We start from the raw sequence: 13999 nt of genomic DNA on the forward strand, positions 1-13999 counted from the left end.
CAAAGTTTTGGAGTTTCAGCTTCAGCATCAGTCCTTTCAATGAATATTCAGGACTGATTCGTTCTGGATTGACTGGTTCGATTTCCTTGCAGTTGAAGGGACTCTCAAGAGTCTTCTCCAACACCACAGTTCAAAAGCATAAATTTTTTGATGCTCAGCTTTATGGTCCAACTCTCACATCCATACATGACTACTAGAAAAACCACAGCCTTGACTAGATGGACCATCCAGTAATATCTCTGCTTTTTAACATGCTATCTAGGTTGGTCATAGCTTTTCTTCCAAGGAGCAAGCATCTTTTAATTTCATGGCAGCAATCTTTGGGGGATTTCAAATCTTCTGTCATTTCCAGATGAAATTTTTGGAAATTTAATAGTCACAGATGCCATCATTGTTGTTATCAAAGTCCCATGCTGGTGAAAAAAGATTCCATGGTTCCCTACAGTGTCTGTGTGTCCCTTCAATAACTTTCCGAGGAGAGAGACATCCAACCTGTATTCAGTTCTCTATTAAATTCTAATTGGGGTCAATGAAAGGAGCACCTACTGAGGTTAACAGCCAAGCTGTGTTCACACCCTATTTCAAAGAGAATTCAAGAGAAGGGGAGAGAGAAGGAAGGTGTGGGGAAGAGCAAAGGGAAAGGGAGAAAGAAGCAGGTTTAACACTGGGAATGAGAGTATCAAGAGGATTCAGAGAGACAGCACTATTTTCAGGAACTACTCACTCACTTATTGTAAGATGATTTAACACCTTGAAAGTACACTTATCCCTCATGGTAAGTTATACACTGAAGACTTCCTGTTAAGCCTCACCTTGAAGAGCCCCAGAGAATCACCTCTTCAGTGGAGAGACCAAAAGACTTGGGTCCTATGTTCCTCAGTGCGGGAGACTTCTCACAGGTCTCCAAGACAGAGCACATTGTCAATTTTTCTAAAAACACGCAGTAAAGAGACTCCCACTAGGACCACATTGTTGATGAGTTATCTTCCCAGTGTCGCTGTCACAACAGAAGATTCTCGCGTGGTCAAACCTTCATCTGTGCTTCAGGTTCACAACAGGGTAATTAATCATCTGATTTTACAATATATTTTGATGTTTACCTTTGATTGGGTCCAATCTGATGTTAAAAGCACTTAAAACCACCCCATTTCTCCATTCTATCTCCTGCTATGCTTTTTCTTATTTATAAAATAAGAATTTAGAGCTGGATTTGATATATATGCAGTTCAACTGCCTCATCTTACATGTAAATAACCAGAAATGACTTGACCAGTTTCACATGGCTGTTTAATGGCAAAACAAAGCACTAAAGATGAATATGAAAGCAACTGTGAATGCCCTCACTCTCTAGAGGTCTGATGTAAGTTACTCAATAAAAACAGGCTATCAAGAGATAAGCCCAAACACAGTAAGGAAATGAACTTTTACAATGCTTGTTTGGCTACACATATGCACCTATCTTAGGATAAGGGACAAGGCAAAAGATGGGAATGAGTGGGTAACCTTATTTCCCAGATACATCTTAAAGACCTACTCTCAGCAACTGTACCAAGCTGTTACTTCTAGCAGAGCTGCTGATCACAGGTGGCGCCACAAAGGTGGGACAAGATATTTGGTTCTCAAAATTTCTTTCATGCCTACTAATCTTAGAAATTGTGGCTCAAGGGTAAAGAATCTGCCTGCAAATCCAGGTGATGCTGTTAGATCCTTGGGTCGGGAAGATCCCCTGGAGAAGCAAACAGCAACCTCTCCAGTGTTCTTACCTGGGAAATCCCATGGACAGAGGAGCTTGGGGGGTTATGAGTCCACGGGGTTGCAAAGAGTCAGACAACTTAGTGACTATACAACAACAATCTTAGAAATAAATGCTTTCACTAACCTGCCTTCCTCCTCCTAATAAAATATATTTTCAGATAGAGAGGTGTCCCAGCTAAGTGGTAAATGAAGGGTGTGCAGGCACGAGCTGTCAAGGATAAACAATGAGGAGTCATTAGATAGGGAGCCACTGTCCAAAGCCTTGGTCAAAGATAACCATCCTGTAAGTTTATATAATTATAAATTATATAATTTTTAAAATAGGTTCAAAAATTCACTTAAAGAAAGAATAACTGAGAAACCCTACATTTAATTCTGAAGTTCTTCAGGTAACCACTACTAAGCTGAGCTTGTTTCCTTAACTGTAAAATGGAACTGCAATCTTAACTTTACTCAGGCCCCTGTATAAAATACTGTGAAGGTATAGAGCAATACTACATGACACAAAGTAAAAAAAGTGCTTTGCAAAGGAAGACAGGGTACTAAACATTAAGAAATCTTTGAATTCTAGAATTGTTTTTTACTATATCATGTCGACAAGTGTTTTAGAGGAGCAATTTTTCCGATTTTATTATTAAGAAGGATTATATAAAAGGGGGTTTAGTGAACAAATATCAGGAATAATTAGGTTATAAAAAGCAACAACTGTTTCTAACTTCAAGATTTCTTAAGAACTTTGAAAATAATGCATCCCATAAATCTCCAAGATGAAAGGACAAGTGAGCAGCACGTCCCAAAATTATACGCGACCACCTACCCCTTTATCTCTGTGGAACAGTGTTGAGTGAAGGGTGCTCAATATTCATCGTTCATTCATGTGAACAGTGTTCCACAGAACATACTTTAGGGAAAAAGTCTTCCTAGATTCCTATTACTTGTCTGAATACAAAATTATAAGACACTTTTGCTAGAAGAGGAATTCTTTTGTCACATAAACACAAAGGTTTACAAGCCTTTTATATACTGTCTATTTCAGCTCTAAAATAACGTACCTTCAAATCTGTTAAGGCCAGGCCACTAGTATACCCTCTCTGTAAAAGGACATTATGAGTACCTCATTGTTAGGACAGAGAATGAACCCTTCAAGTTTTGTAGAAGTCAAATACTGCTATCTCTCAGATACAGATAAGTTACAACAGTCAGAAGCTCTTCCCTTGCTGGTCCAGGGACATAGTTTTCTTATACCCTGGACCAACCAGAATGAAAGGAAGACTTCTGCCATGCGTAATTTTATTATTTATCTAACAGTGGATTGATTCCAAACAAATTTGTATAGCTGATTAATACAGAAAATCTTAAAGACTACATAAGAGGCAGCAACTTGAGATGGAATTCGTATGAGAAAATACAAGGTAACATTTTAAAACAGTAACATCAACTAAATTATTGAGAGAGAAATGGTTGTAAAATTCAAATCTAGTACTGTCTATTTTTATAGTGCATATATGAATGTTATAAAAGCATCTGTTAGAAACTGGTGGCAATGGCAAAAAGTCCTATATCAGTTCTTGAATGTTCTCTTACAGCTGGTAGAAAGTACAAAGTTTGGCAACACTTGGCATGGGCCAAGACAGGTCACAATCTTCTGAGCAGTGCATTAAAAAAAATATCTATAGATTACACCGAGAGTTCATTTTACAGCTCTTTACTAGATTATGTAAACCGCAGGCATGCATCTGTAAGCTGCGGGCATGCATGATGGTTTCTGTGATCTCAGAGCTTCACTCTGGCCAAACGAGATAAAAATGCTCGAACTTTACACTAGACCCAAAGACAGTCTCTTCTGTGGACAGAACAGAAAATTCCTTCCTCTACAAGGCTGTGCGAGCTTGCAACATAAGACTAGGAGGATAAAGCTCCTTACTAATTAACAGGTTGACAGAGCGCAACATGGAGCATGATGTGAAAACATTTTAAATGGCGACCATACACAGTTCCTTCCTCCCATGACTGCAATGACATAAAACCCAAAGTCCTTCAACAAATTCCTGGTGCTTTTCCATCTTAAGGTAGCTTACCATTTTATGGTCCCAGTGTCCTGCAAAAGTGGGTGGGACAGCCCACCCATATCTTTATCTGATATGTTGACCTCTTCGTGGAGGAATAAAGTTACTTACAGGGAAATTCAGTTTCGCCAAAAGGTATACATACTAAGTCACAATGGTAAATAATGGTGTTCCTAACATCTCTTAGAAACTGGCAAGGGGACAGAAGTCTACTACCAGCCCCCAAATTCACCCACTTCCATACATCTTTGATTGCAGAGACAGCAATAGAAACAGTGAATTTATACATAAAGAACAAGTGAGACAGAGGTAAAGGCAAAAGCAGTGTCAGTCTGTCTGAGTGTAGGCAATGGTGCTTTGATTATACCCGTACGAACTCTTCAGTCCCTTTTAGTTATCCCCAGCTCAGCTCTTAAGCCGTAGACTTTTGCTGCAGAGAATTCAGATGTGATGTGGTTGCTCCAGTAACACTTTTAACAGTACTGCATTCAATACTGGGAATGGTTTCTAAACAATTTAAACTGCACACGGAACTTTAGTAGAACAAGAAGTTTATTACTCCCACTCAGTAGTTCCTGGGGGCTTTGATGTTAAGTCATACATAATTCGAGAAATACCAGGAATCTTCTTAATCTCAGTGACCATCTTTAACACCACCTGTTATAAAACAAAGATTATAAATAAAGAGCTAGGGTCCATTGCATGTTCAACAGATCTAGAATTTGTAATTTCATTTGTAATTTCAAATCAAAACACAATCTATTTTTACCACTGTTCTCTATGTATATGGGCTTCCCTTGTGGCTCAGCTGGTGAAGAATCCACCTGCAATGCAGGAGACCTGGGTTTGATCCCTGAATTGGGAAGATCCCCTGGTGAAGGGGATGGCAACCCACTCCAGTATTCTAGCCTGGAGAACTCCATGGGCTATACAGTCCATGGATTCGCAAAGAGTCAGACATGACTGAGAACTTTCACTTTCTAGGTGTATGGGATACATTTATGATTAATTTACGCAGTGACTCCACAGATTTAAGTGACTCAAATTCAGCAGTACTCATGCACTCTGCAAGTCATGGGTGTTACTGGTCCACAGCAAATGTTTAGAAGCATCTATAGCAACCTGACACTGCTGCAGCATCCAAGCATGAGACTTCACGTGCGGAAGACAGCGCTTCACAGATTCTCTGTGGCTCACAACTCCGAGGCCACTACGGTGGCACATAACACAGGTAATAATAAACACTGCTACATGTATAGACAAGGAAGGCCTTGTCACCTAACTGGCCAGAGGCTGGGCAAATGCAAGCCTAAGGGAAAACAGACTCTAAGCCACATTCTCCAAACCACATTTCTATACTAGCTAGTAATATAATCAGAGCCCTGTATTAAGAGTCCTGGAACAGTGGTACAACTAATAAAGTCTTGTTTTGACTTTTACTTGCTATCTTAGAAACAGCTCCTCTGGAAACAACACTCTAGTGGAGGGATAACAAGAAAGAAGATGATGATCAAAACTGCAATTGCTAGTTGGCAGAGCATGAAGAAATTCATGGGTGCCTGGCCATAATGCTATTAAATTTCATCCTTATATCTAATTGACTCTTCTTCACTCCTAGGGTTTTCTTTTTTACTTGGAGGACATTATTTATAAGGCAGAGGTTGGCACGATTAGATAAAAAGATAGATTAGAGTTGGGAGTCTCCACATAGTAATCAGACATCTGGAAGAGAGGTTAATATACTTAGGGCCTTTTCCTACTATAATGTATTAAATAATGAATTATGTGGAGATTTAAAAAATTAGAGCCTATTTTATGAACAGAAAACCAACCTCAGAAATATCAACATTGCCATAGCCTATCCCATTCACCATTATTATAAAATGTTAAGGTATTAAATATGTACATCAGACAAAAATGTATCTATTACCTCTATGGGGATCTCGCTGCCAGGGGTTGCAGGTATACCAGTCATGAAATCGCTAGTAATAAAGGTTCGAATAACCACAGATCTCTGGCAAGAAGGCTGCTTCTGAAGTGGGTCCCGATCAAAATGCAAAGGTGTCAAAATCACTGGCATCTGGCTGATTTTCCCAGCATACCCTAGGGAAAGGAAGTTAACATGTAGAATCAATCACCACGCCACAGGAAAGCACTCTCCGTTCAATCAAATCCTTCCAGACAGGACCTACAATCACACACACAGACACACCTCTTCTTAGGACTGTCACCATGTACTGTATTCAGCTACTCTCATAGCACTGTAAGCAAACGCAATGACAAATACAAATTACAGAGTCTGATGACTGCAGTGATGTGCTATACATATAAGTCAATTCATTATTCATATAATTATCTTCTATACTGCAAACACTGAATAAGAAAATGCTGAGCCACTAACCCTAGAGGGAATACAGAGTTAGGGTCTTGCAAGCCTCTAGTCATAACATATTCATCAACTGATCAATATATAACCTTTCTTTATATGTTTTCTGTTTAAAGACACCTTACTCAATATCTATTGTAGATTCATTACAGTGAGCTCACAGCCAATGGCACTGTAACTCTAGCTTGAAGGAAGCTTATCTAACACACCTATTTTCTCAGTAAGGCACGTGATGGTCTTCCTGTGCTTAGGAACCTAGTCAGCAGCACCTCAGCACTAAGCTTAGAGGACATTTTTAAACAGTGAAATCACCAACAAAAAGCATGAAAATGCAAAACAACATGGCATTAAATAGACGACAAAAAAGACACCTGTTTACAGAAACAGAGCTGAAACAAGACAGAGGACTGTCATCTTCAACCTCAGCTGGGAACATCTGAGCTGAGCAACTCAAGTTTTGTCACTTTGTTCATGTCTGCAAGTGACTATAAACATGAGTAAATTCTATATGGATAAGGCAATGTCACAGAACTACCCACAGAATCAAATAGGAATACTAAAAGCTGAATCCTCCTACTAAAAATCATAAAGCCAAGCTTTCAAAATCTAGCTGAAGCATGTAGTAATGAACAAAATGGGCAACTTACCAGACTCCCTGAGAATGTTATGGGCCTCAAAATCAGCTTGGCGTAAAGTACTGAGCACCCCTGTGGTCAAGAAAGTGGGAGTAACATCTGTAGGAGGTTCTTTAACTGGTGGGCCAAATATATAAACAACTCTAGAAGGAAGGAAGTGAAAATTATAAAGAAAATACATTTTAGTATGAGGAAACAAAGCACATAAAATAACATTCTTTGCATTTGTTCTTAGGCCCATCTCTTACCCACTTCAAATCCCCAATGGGAAGGACAGGATTATAGAAGGTATCTGTTGTCTGAACCTTCCTCAAAATACATTCTCTGAAATACTAGTGTGAAGATAAACTTGATTATCACAATCCTCTTTCCATTTAACATACTGGATTGAAAAGTATACCCAAAACTTCAAGTTCATCTAGAATCTGGGGGTGAAAACAGGGTCCTTGCAAATGTAATCGAATAAAGGTCATAATTTGGGTTGGGGGGCAGGAGGCTAATCCAATGATAGGTGGGTGTCCTTCTAAGCAAAAGGCAATCTGGAAAGACAGACACACGGAGAAGAGAGGGCCATGTAAAGATGGAGATGAAGACTGGAGTTCGACTGCCTCAAGGCAACGACTACCAGCAAACATCAGAAACTATGAAGAGAAGAATTCTCCCCTAGACCCTTCAGAGAGAGCAATGCCCTGCTGACATCACCCTTAATATCAGAGTTATAGTCTCCAGAACTGTGACATAATAGAATTTTATTGTGTTAAGCCTTCTAGTTCGTGGTGATTTGTTATGGTAGCTCTAGGAAATCAATTCACAAAAGCCTGGGGGAAAATGATTAAATAAATAGGTTTTAAGGGCAATGCTAAAGAATGCTCAAGCTACCGCACAACTGCATCATCTCACACGCAAGTAAAGTAATGTTCAAAATTCTCCAAGTCAGGCTTCAACAATACGTGCACCGTGAACTTCCAGATGTTCAAGTTGGTTTTAGAAAAGGCAGAGGAACCAGAGATTAAATTGCCAACATCCGTTGGATCATCAAAATAGCAAGAGAGTTCCAGAAAAACATCTACTTCTGCTTGATTGACTATGCCAAAGCCCTTGACTGTGTGGATCATCACAAACTGTGGAAAATTCTTCAAGGGATAGGCATACCAGACCACCTGACCTGCCTCTTGAGAAATCTGTACTCATGTCAGGAAGCAACAGTTAGAACTGGACATGGAACAGACTGGTTCCAAATAGGAAAAGGCATACGTCAAGACTGTATATTGTCACCCTACTTATTTAACTTCAGAGAAGGCAATGGCACCCCACTCCAATACTCTTGTCTGGAAAATCCCATGGACAGAGGACCCTGGTGGGCCGTAGTCCATGGGGTCACTAAGAGTCAGACACAACTGAGTGACTTTCCTTTCACTTTTCACTTTCACGCATTGGAGAAGGAAATGGCAACCCACTCCAGTGTTCTTGCTTGGAGAATCCCAGGGACGGGGGAGCCTGGTGGGCTGCCATCTATGGGGTCGCACAGAGTCGGATACAACTGAAGCAACTTAGCAGCAGCAGCAGCTTATTTAACTTCTACACAGAGTACATGATGAGAAACGCTGGGCTGGACGAAGCACAAGCTGGAGTCAAGACTGCTGGGAGAAATATCAATAATGCCGATATGCAGATGATACCACCCTTATGGCAGAAAGCAAAGAACAACTAAAGAGCCTGTTGATGAAACTGAAAGAGGAGAGTGAAAAAGTTGGCTTAAAGCTCAATATTCAGAAAACTAAGATCATGGCATCTGGTCCCATCACTTCATGGCAAATAGATGGGGAAACAGTGGCTGACTTTATTTTGGGGGGCTCTAAAATCACTACAGATGGTGACTGCAGCCATGAAATTAAAAGACGGTTGCACTTTGGAAGAAAAGTTTTGACCAACTTAGACAGCATATTCAAAAGTAGAGACATTATTTTGTCAACAAAGGTCCGTCTAGTCAAAGCTATGGTTTTTCCAGTGGTCATGTATGGATGTGAGTGCTGGACTATAAAAAAAGCTGAGTGCCGAAGAATTGATGCTTTTGAACTGTGGTGTTGGAGAAGACTCTTGGGAGTCCCCTGGACTGCAAGGAGATCCAACCAGTCCATCCTAAAGGAAATCAGTCCTGAATATTCATTGGAAAGACTGATGCTGAAGCTGAAACTCTAATACTTTGGCCACCTGATGCAAAGAACTGACTCATCTGAAAAGACCCTGAGGCTGTGAAAGATTGAAGGTGAGAGGAGAAGGGGATGACAGAGGATGAGGTGGTTGGATGGCATCACCGACTCAATGGACATGAGTTTGAGTAGACTTCGGGAGTTGGTGGTGGACAGGGAGGCCTGGTGTGCTGCAGTCCATGGGGTCACAAAGACTGAGTGACTGAACTGACTGGTAACAAAACTTCAGACACTATAATATGCTAATATGCACTGGTAACCTCCAAGATGAAGCTATAGTGAATTTCCCAAATGTATCTGACCACTCAACCTTTTTTTTTTCTTACACTTTGGAGAACACTGATCCCAAAGAAAGATTCTTATTTCACTATGTACATATTTCATGAATAAAATATGGGAAGTCACCAGGGAAGCCATTCTTAAACAGTAGTCCAATGGTTAAGAATCTGCCTGCCAATGAAGGGGATATGGGTTTGATCCTGGTCCAGGAAGATCCCACGTGCCACAGAGCAACTGAGCCTATGTAACACAACTACTGAAGCCCACACACCCTGGAACCTGTGCTCTGCAACAAGAAGCCATTGCAATGAGAAGCCTGCCAGCAGTTACTAGAAAAAGCCCTTGCACAGCAACAAAGACCCAGCAAAGCCAAAAATTTAAGTAAATAGTAAGGGGGGTGGGGGATAAGTGTCACCAAAGACAGACTTGTTGGAAAAGGAATGACTCATTACTGCCTCAAGTAAACGTCTGTTTGAAACTTATGAAGATACATTGCAGATGTTAATAAAAGTAGAATTTGGAAGATAGCTTAAAGAAATTAGTATCAAATAAGTACAACAACTCAAGGGGAATCTTACTGCTGATTTGGAGAATCTGTTCTATAACCTTCACCCAGAAAGCAAGAGAGAGAAGGGGATAGAGACAAGTGCCACCTGGCTCTTTCCAATCCAGCTCTCAGCCAGCAGGCAACTGTCCCTTTTCCTTAGCCATATCTGTCTCTAGCAGAGAAAATAAATCTCCCCTGCATCTACCAAGAGGAAGTTTAACAATACCTTTTTCCCTTCTTATTAATAGGTACTTAGAATAAAATAAACATACCGAAGAAAAAAGCATCCGATCAAAACCACCAACTATTTCATTGCCTCCTTCCAAACATACTTTTGCAGGAAGGGTTTCATCCCACGTACTGAAAGTAAGCCACACTTTAAAGCAATATACTTCCTAGAGCTCATAATCCTTAGAGGAAAAAGCAGCTAGGCAAGAGAATGCCATTAACTTGCTCCTTTCTGTCTTATTTATTTCAAACAAGAGTGGTCATAGAATATGTACAGAGACAAGCAGTCTTCCATCCTGTGTGAGACAGTAAAACTGGAACCGTCCCTCTCTACACAAAGATTCCACCATGCAAACTAGGGGCAGGCAGGGGTTGGCAAAAATTGAAAGCTTTTTTAAAAAATTACTTAAATTCCAATCCCCCCCCAAAAAACTTTAAAAATCACCAAATACATTTTTTAGGGGCTTGCTAGGTTCATATTTTTAAAATCTAGTTTTTTGTTTACTGGCTGTTGATTTTTTTCCTTTTTGGGAAGAGAGGAAGGATTAAGAATGGAGGGAGAGAGAAATGAGGGAAAACAGAAAAGACAGGCAGAAAGACTAGAATACAAAAGGACAGAGACAGATGAAACTATAAGAATGCTGCAAAATGAAAAATATACTAATTACATAGTAAAGCAATGGAGCCAAACATAGTGAAAGGGAATTTTCTGTATGACCAATGAATTTTATTTAGGTATTAGCATTTTAGAATTTTAAACCATTATCTTAACCAAGACAATTACATCCATTCAAAATAGGCAACTACAAATTTACCATTGTTTATTAATAATTCACTCTTTTCAGTGTATTAAAGGTTTATGTATATTTGGAGGCCTTTGGTTCATCTATGCAAGCCTTTTTAACATGTTCCCATTAGTAAAAATGTGACTTCTCTCTGACTTCTTATCTTAAAGGCCAACACCAGTCTAAAAACACTAGCCACATCAGTATATTTCTGTACTGATATACACACCACAGAAATTCCCTGGGAGTCCAATGGTTACAACTCTGTGCTTTCACTGCCGAGGGCATGTGTTCAACCTCTGGTCAGGGACCTAAGATCCCACAAGCCGTGAGGAACGGCCAAAAAAAGAGAAATGTACATGGCCGAAAAGAGAGAAATGTACACACCCTGCTATGTAAACACCAACAGGTAGGTTTATAAACTCTGTGGCTAATTTGAGTAAACTGAAATCTCAGGTAATCTTTTTGATTGTCAACTGCCTAATACTCATGAAGGAAATAGACAAGGGTAAAAAACTGTGAAATAAGAACATTTAATTAGCCATCTGGTACTAAATGAGTAATATTTTTGAACTGTAAAGGAGACAATGCTACTGAGTATTACATATAGGTTATAAATCAGCTGTTGATATACCTGACATAAGAAATTTATGTGTAAATTAAAGGAAAACTAGATCTGAAGAACTAAGTTCAAAATTTTTTTTAATATTTAAGGCAGTTATTTTAATGATATCTGGTATGTTTTTATCTTTACTCTGTTCAGTTCAGTTCAGTTCAGTCACTCAATCGTGTCTGACTTTACTCTGTAATGATTATTAAATTGACCAAGTCCCTAACAGTAAGTAACTTGTACATTTTTTTCAATCTTTCTGGAATAAAACATCATAAAACAAATAGTGTAAGTTGCTAGTTGGACAGACATTTTTAAAGTCTTTAAATTTCATACTAAAACTATTCTATAAAAGCCATCCTATTTACCTCAAAAAAATTTTTTAATAAGCAGATGACTGTACTACAATGAACAAACAAAATACAAAGTATTATTAAATACCTGCTGGGTTGTGATCTAAGCTGTCTTTCAACAATGGGAAGACCTTAAAAAAAAAAAACCACAGCCTTATACTACATCTCACCCCTCTGCCAACTGCAGAACATACCTATTAATGTTGTGACACATACGAGGTATAAGTCTAGCCAGGAAAATAAGAGATTCCCAGTCAGGCTCATCCTTACTGGAGATTCCACACACGTAACTGTAAGAACGACAGTCACCCTAAAAATAAAAATACAATTGATAATTTTTATTGATTTTATATAAATCAAAAGATGGAATGGAAAACACTTCATGCATGGTGACACCATGAAAAGTACTTTTAACAAAAATATGCTTGACTAAAAATGTATATGGATATTTTGCTAACAACATAAATAAATCCTAAATAAAAATTCCTCATTAAATTCTACTTAAATCACCTTAGACAATATAAAGAAAGTGTTACAGTAACTTCAACAATTTATTCAACATACACTTGAGATCCACTGGGATTTCATTCCAAATATCTGCTTAACTACATACAGATAGCCAGTACATCTAATTTGGGAGACAAGATCTGTCCATATTTATCAGATAAATAATTTATTCCTTTAAAATGAGTTAGTTTTAAAATAAGAAAGCAAATTTTAAAACAAGCAAATAAAACTGGTTATATTGATTCCTTTTTCATCTGTCTTGTTTAATCCAAGTAATTTGCTTTGAAAAAATTAAACTGAAAAGTAACTCACAAGATTAAAAAATTACTAAATACGCAGTAAACTTGAGAATATAAGAATTCAGACTATTTGAATGCTAATATAATAGTATCTATTAAAGTTTAAAGCACACATGTTCTTTAATCCAAGAAATATTACTGAAACACATGAAATAACTCCTTGAAGAAATAAGATTACTTGCCTATGATAATGACAAAGTGAAAATGGTTTAAATGTCCACTGGTAGGAGAATAATTAAATAAATGATGGTATAATCATACACGGAATATAAGGCAACAGTTAACAGTAAGAATCTACTTGCAATGGCATGAAAAGTTCATGATGCTCGGTTAAAAAGAAAAAGGTGATGTACAAAGTGTCAAATAATTTCCTTTCATTCTCATTCTATATGATTCTGAAAGGACATTTAACTGTAGAGCAAAAATAGGGAGATTTAGTTTTTAAATGTATTGCGCCTTTGGTTTTTTAACAAGTAGTTTATTTTGGTATTTAGAAAATAAACCTTATTGCTATACTAACCATGAATTATGATTTTTATCTGGATTTCTAAGTCTCAGCTTCAAAGACCTAAGAGACTAAAAGATAACTAACAACAAAAGAAACTTCTATTTTGACGGGAAAAGTAATAGAGCCTGAATAAGCGTCGTTGTTTTTAAATGAAGTGTAGTTAATTTACAATGCTATGTTAGTTTCAAGTATACAAAGTGATTTAGTTATACAAACATATACATACTCTTTTTCATTCTTTTCCATTATAGTTTATAGTTCCCTGTACTACAGTTGCTTATTTCATATATAGTAGTGTGCATATGTTAAATCATTTTTTAAAAAGAAATCACTTATCCTACAAATTATATTTATTTATCCACAGTATTATCTATGAACTTATCAGAAAATGAGAAGTCAGCATACAGGGCTGCAAGTTTTTTACAACAGACCTAGTTAGAACTGGGGGGGCAGGGGGTCAACCTGTCTGCTCTTCTATCTTTATAAAGTAGGGTAATATCTGCCTGAAATAGCATATCATGAATTTAAAAATGAATCTATGATGAGATAAACCATATACCACTGAAAGAAAATTACTTCTACAATTCCAGGAACGGTTATTTCAATTTGATTTAAAAACAATGTAAGTAGCTTTCACATAAGGACCCTGGAAGAGGGAGAAAGCAGGAAATAACTGTCCCATATCATTTCCATGAACTAAAATACTTTAGTTTAATTATGAAATAACAATGAAGTTTTACTGTTTATTTACAAACAGGGCTACATGAATTCAGGAGAAAGGGGAATTTAAAAGAATGGGCTCAGATTCACATATTTAGGGAAAAGAGTGAG

The 13999-nt window shown here is 38.0% G+C and overlaps 1 protein-coding gene across 1 annotated transcript in view; it reads right to left on the minus strand.

Moving 5' to 3' along the window:
* Positions 1 to 4278: 4278 nt before the first annotated feature.
* GMPS (guanine monophosphate synthase) overlaps positions 4279 to 13999 on the minus strand; it is a 73594-nt gene continuing 63873 nt past the window's right edge. Inside the window, exons 13-16 of the mRNA XM_068970140.1 lie at positions 12049 to 12164; positions 6855 to 6985; positions 5752 to 5924; positions 4279 to 4478 (exon numbers count right to left, since the gene is read on the minus strand). Coding sequence (XP_068826241.1) covers positions 4377 to 4478; positions 5752 to 5924; positions 6855 to 6985; positions 12049 to 12164 — 522 coding nt within the window. The 3' untranslated portion in view covers positions 4279 to 4376. The remainder of the gene's footprint in view (positions 4479 to 5751; positions 5925 to 6854; positions 6986 to 12048; positions 12165 to 13999) is intronic.

The sequence above is a fragment of the Capricornis sumatraensis genome, chromosome 1 (assembly GCF_032405125.1).
Source record: "Capricornis sumatraensis isolate serow.1 chromosome 1, serow.2, whole genome shotgun sequence".
Taxonomy (NCBI): Eukaryota; Metazoa; Chordata; class Mammalia; order Artiodactyla; family Bovidae; genus Capricornis; species Capricornis sumatraensis.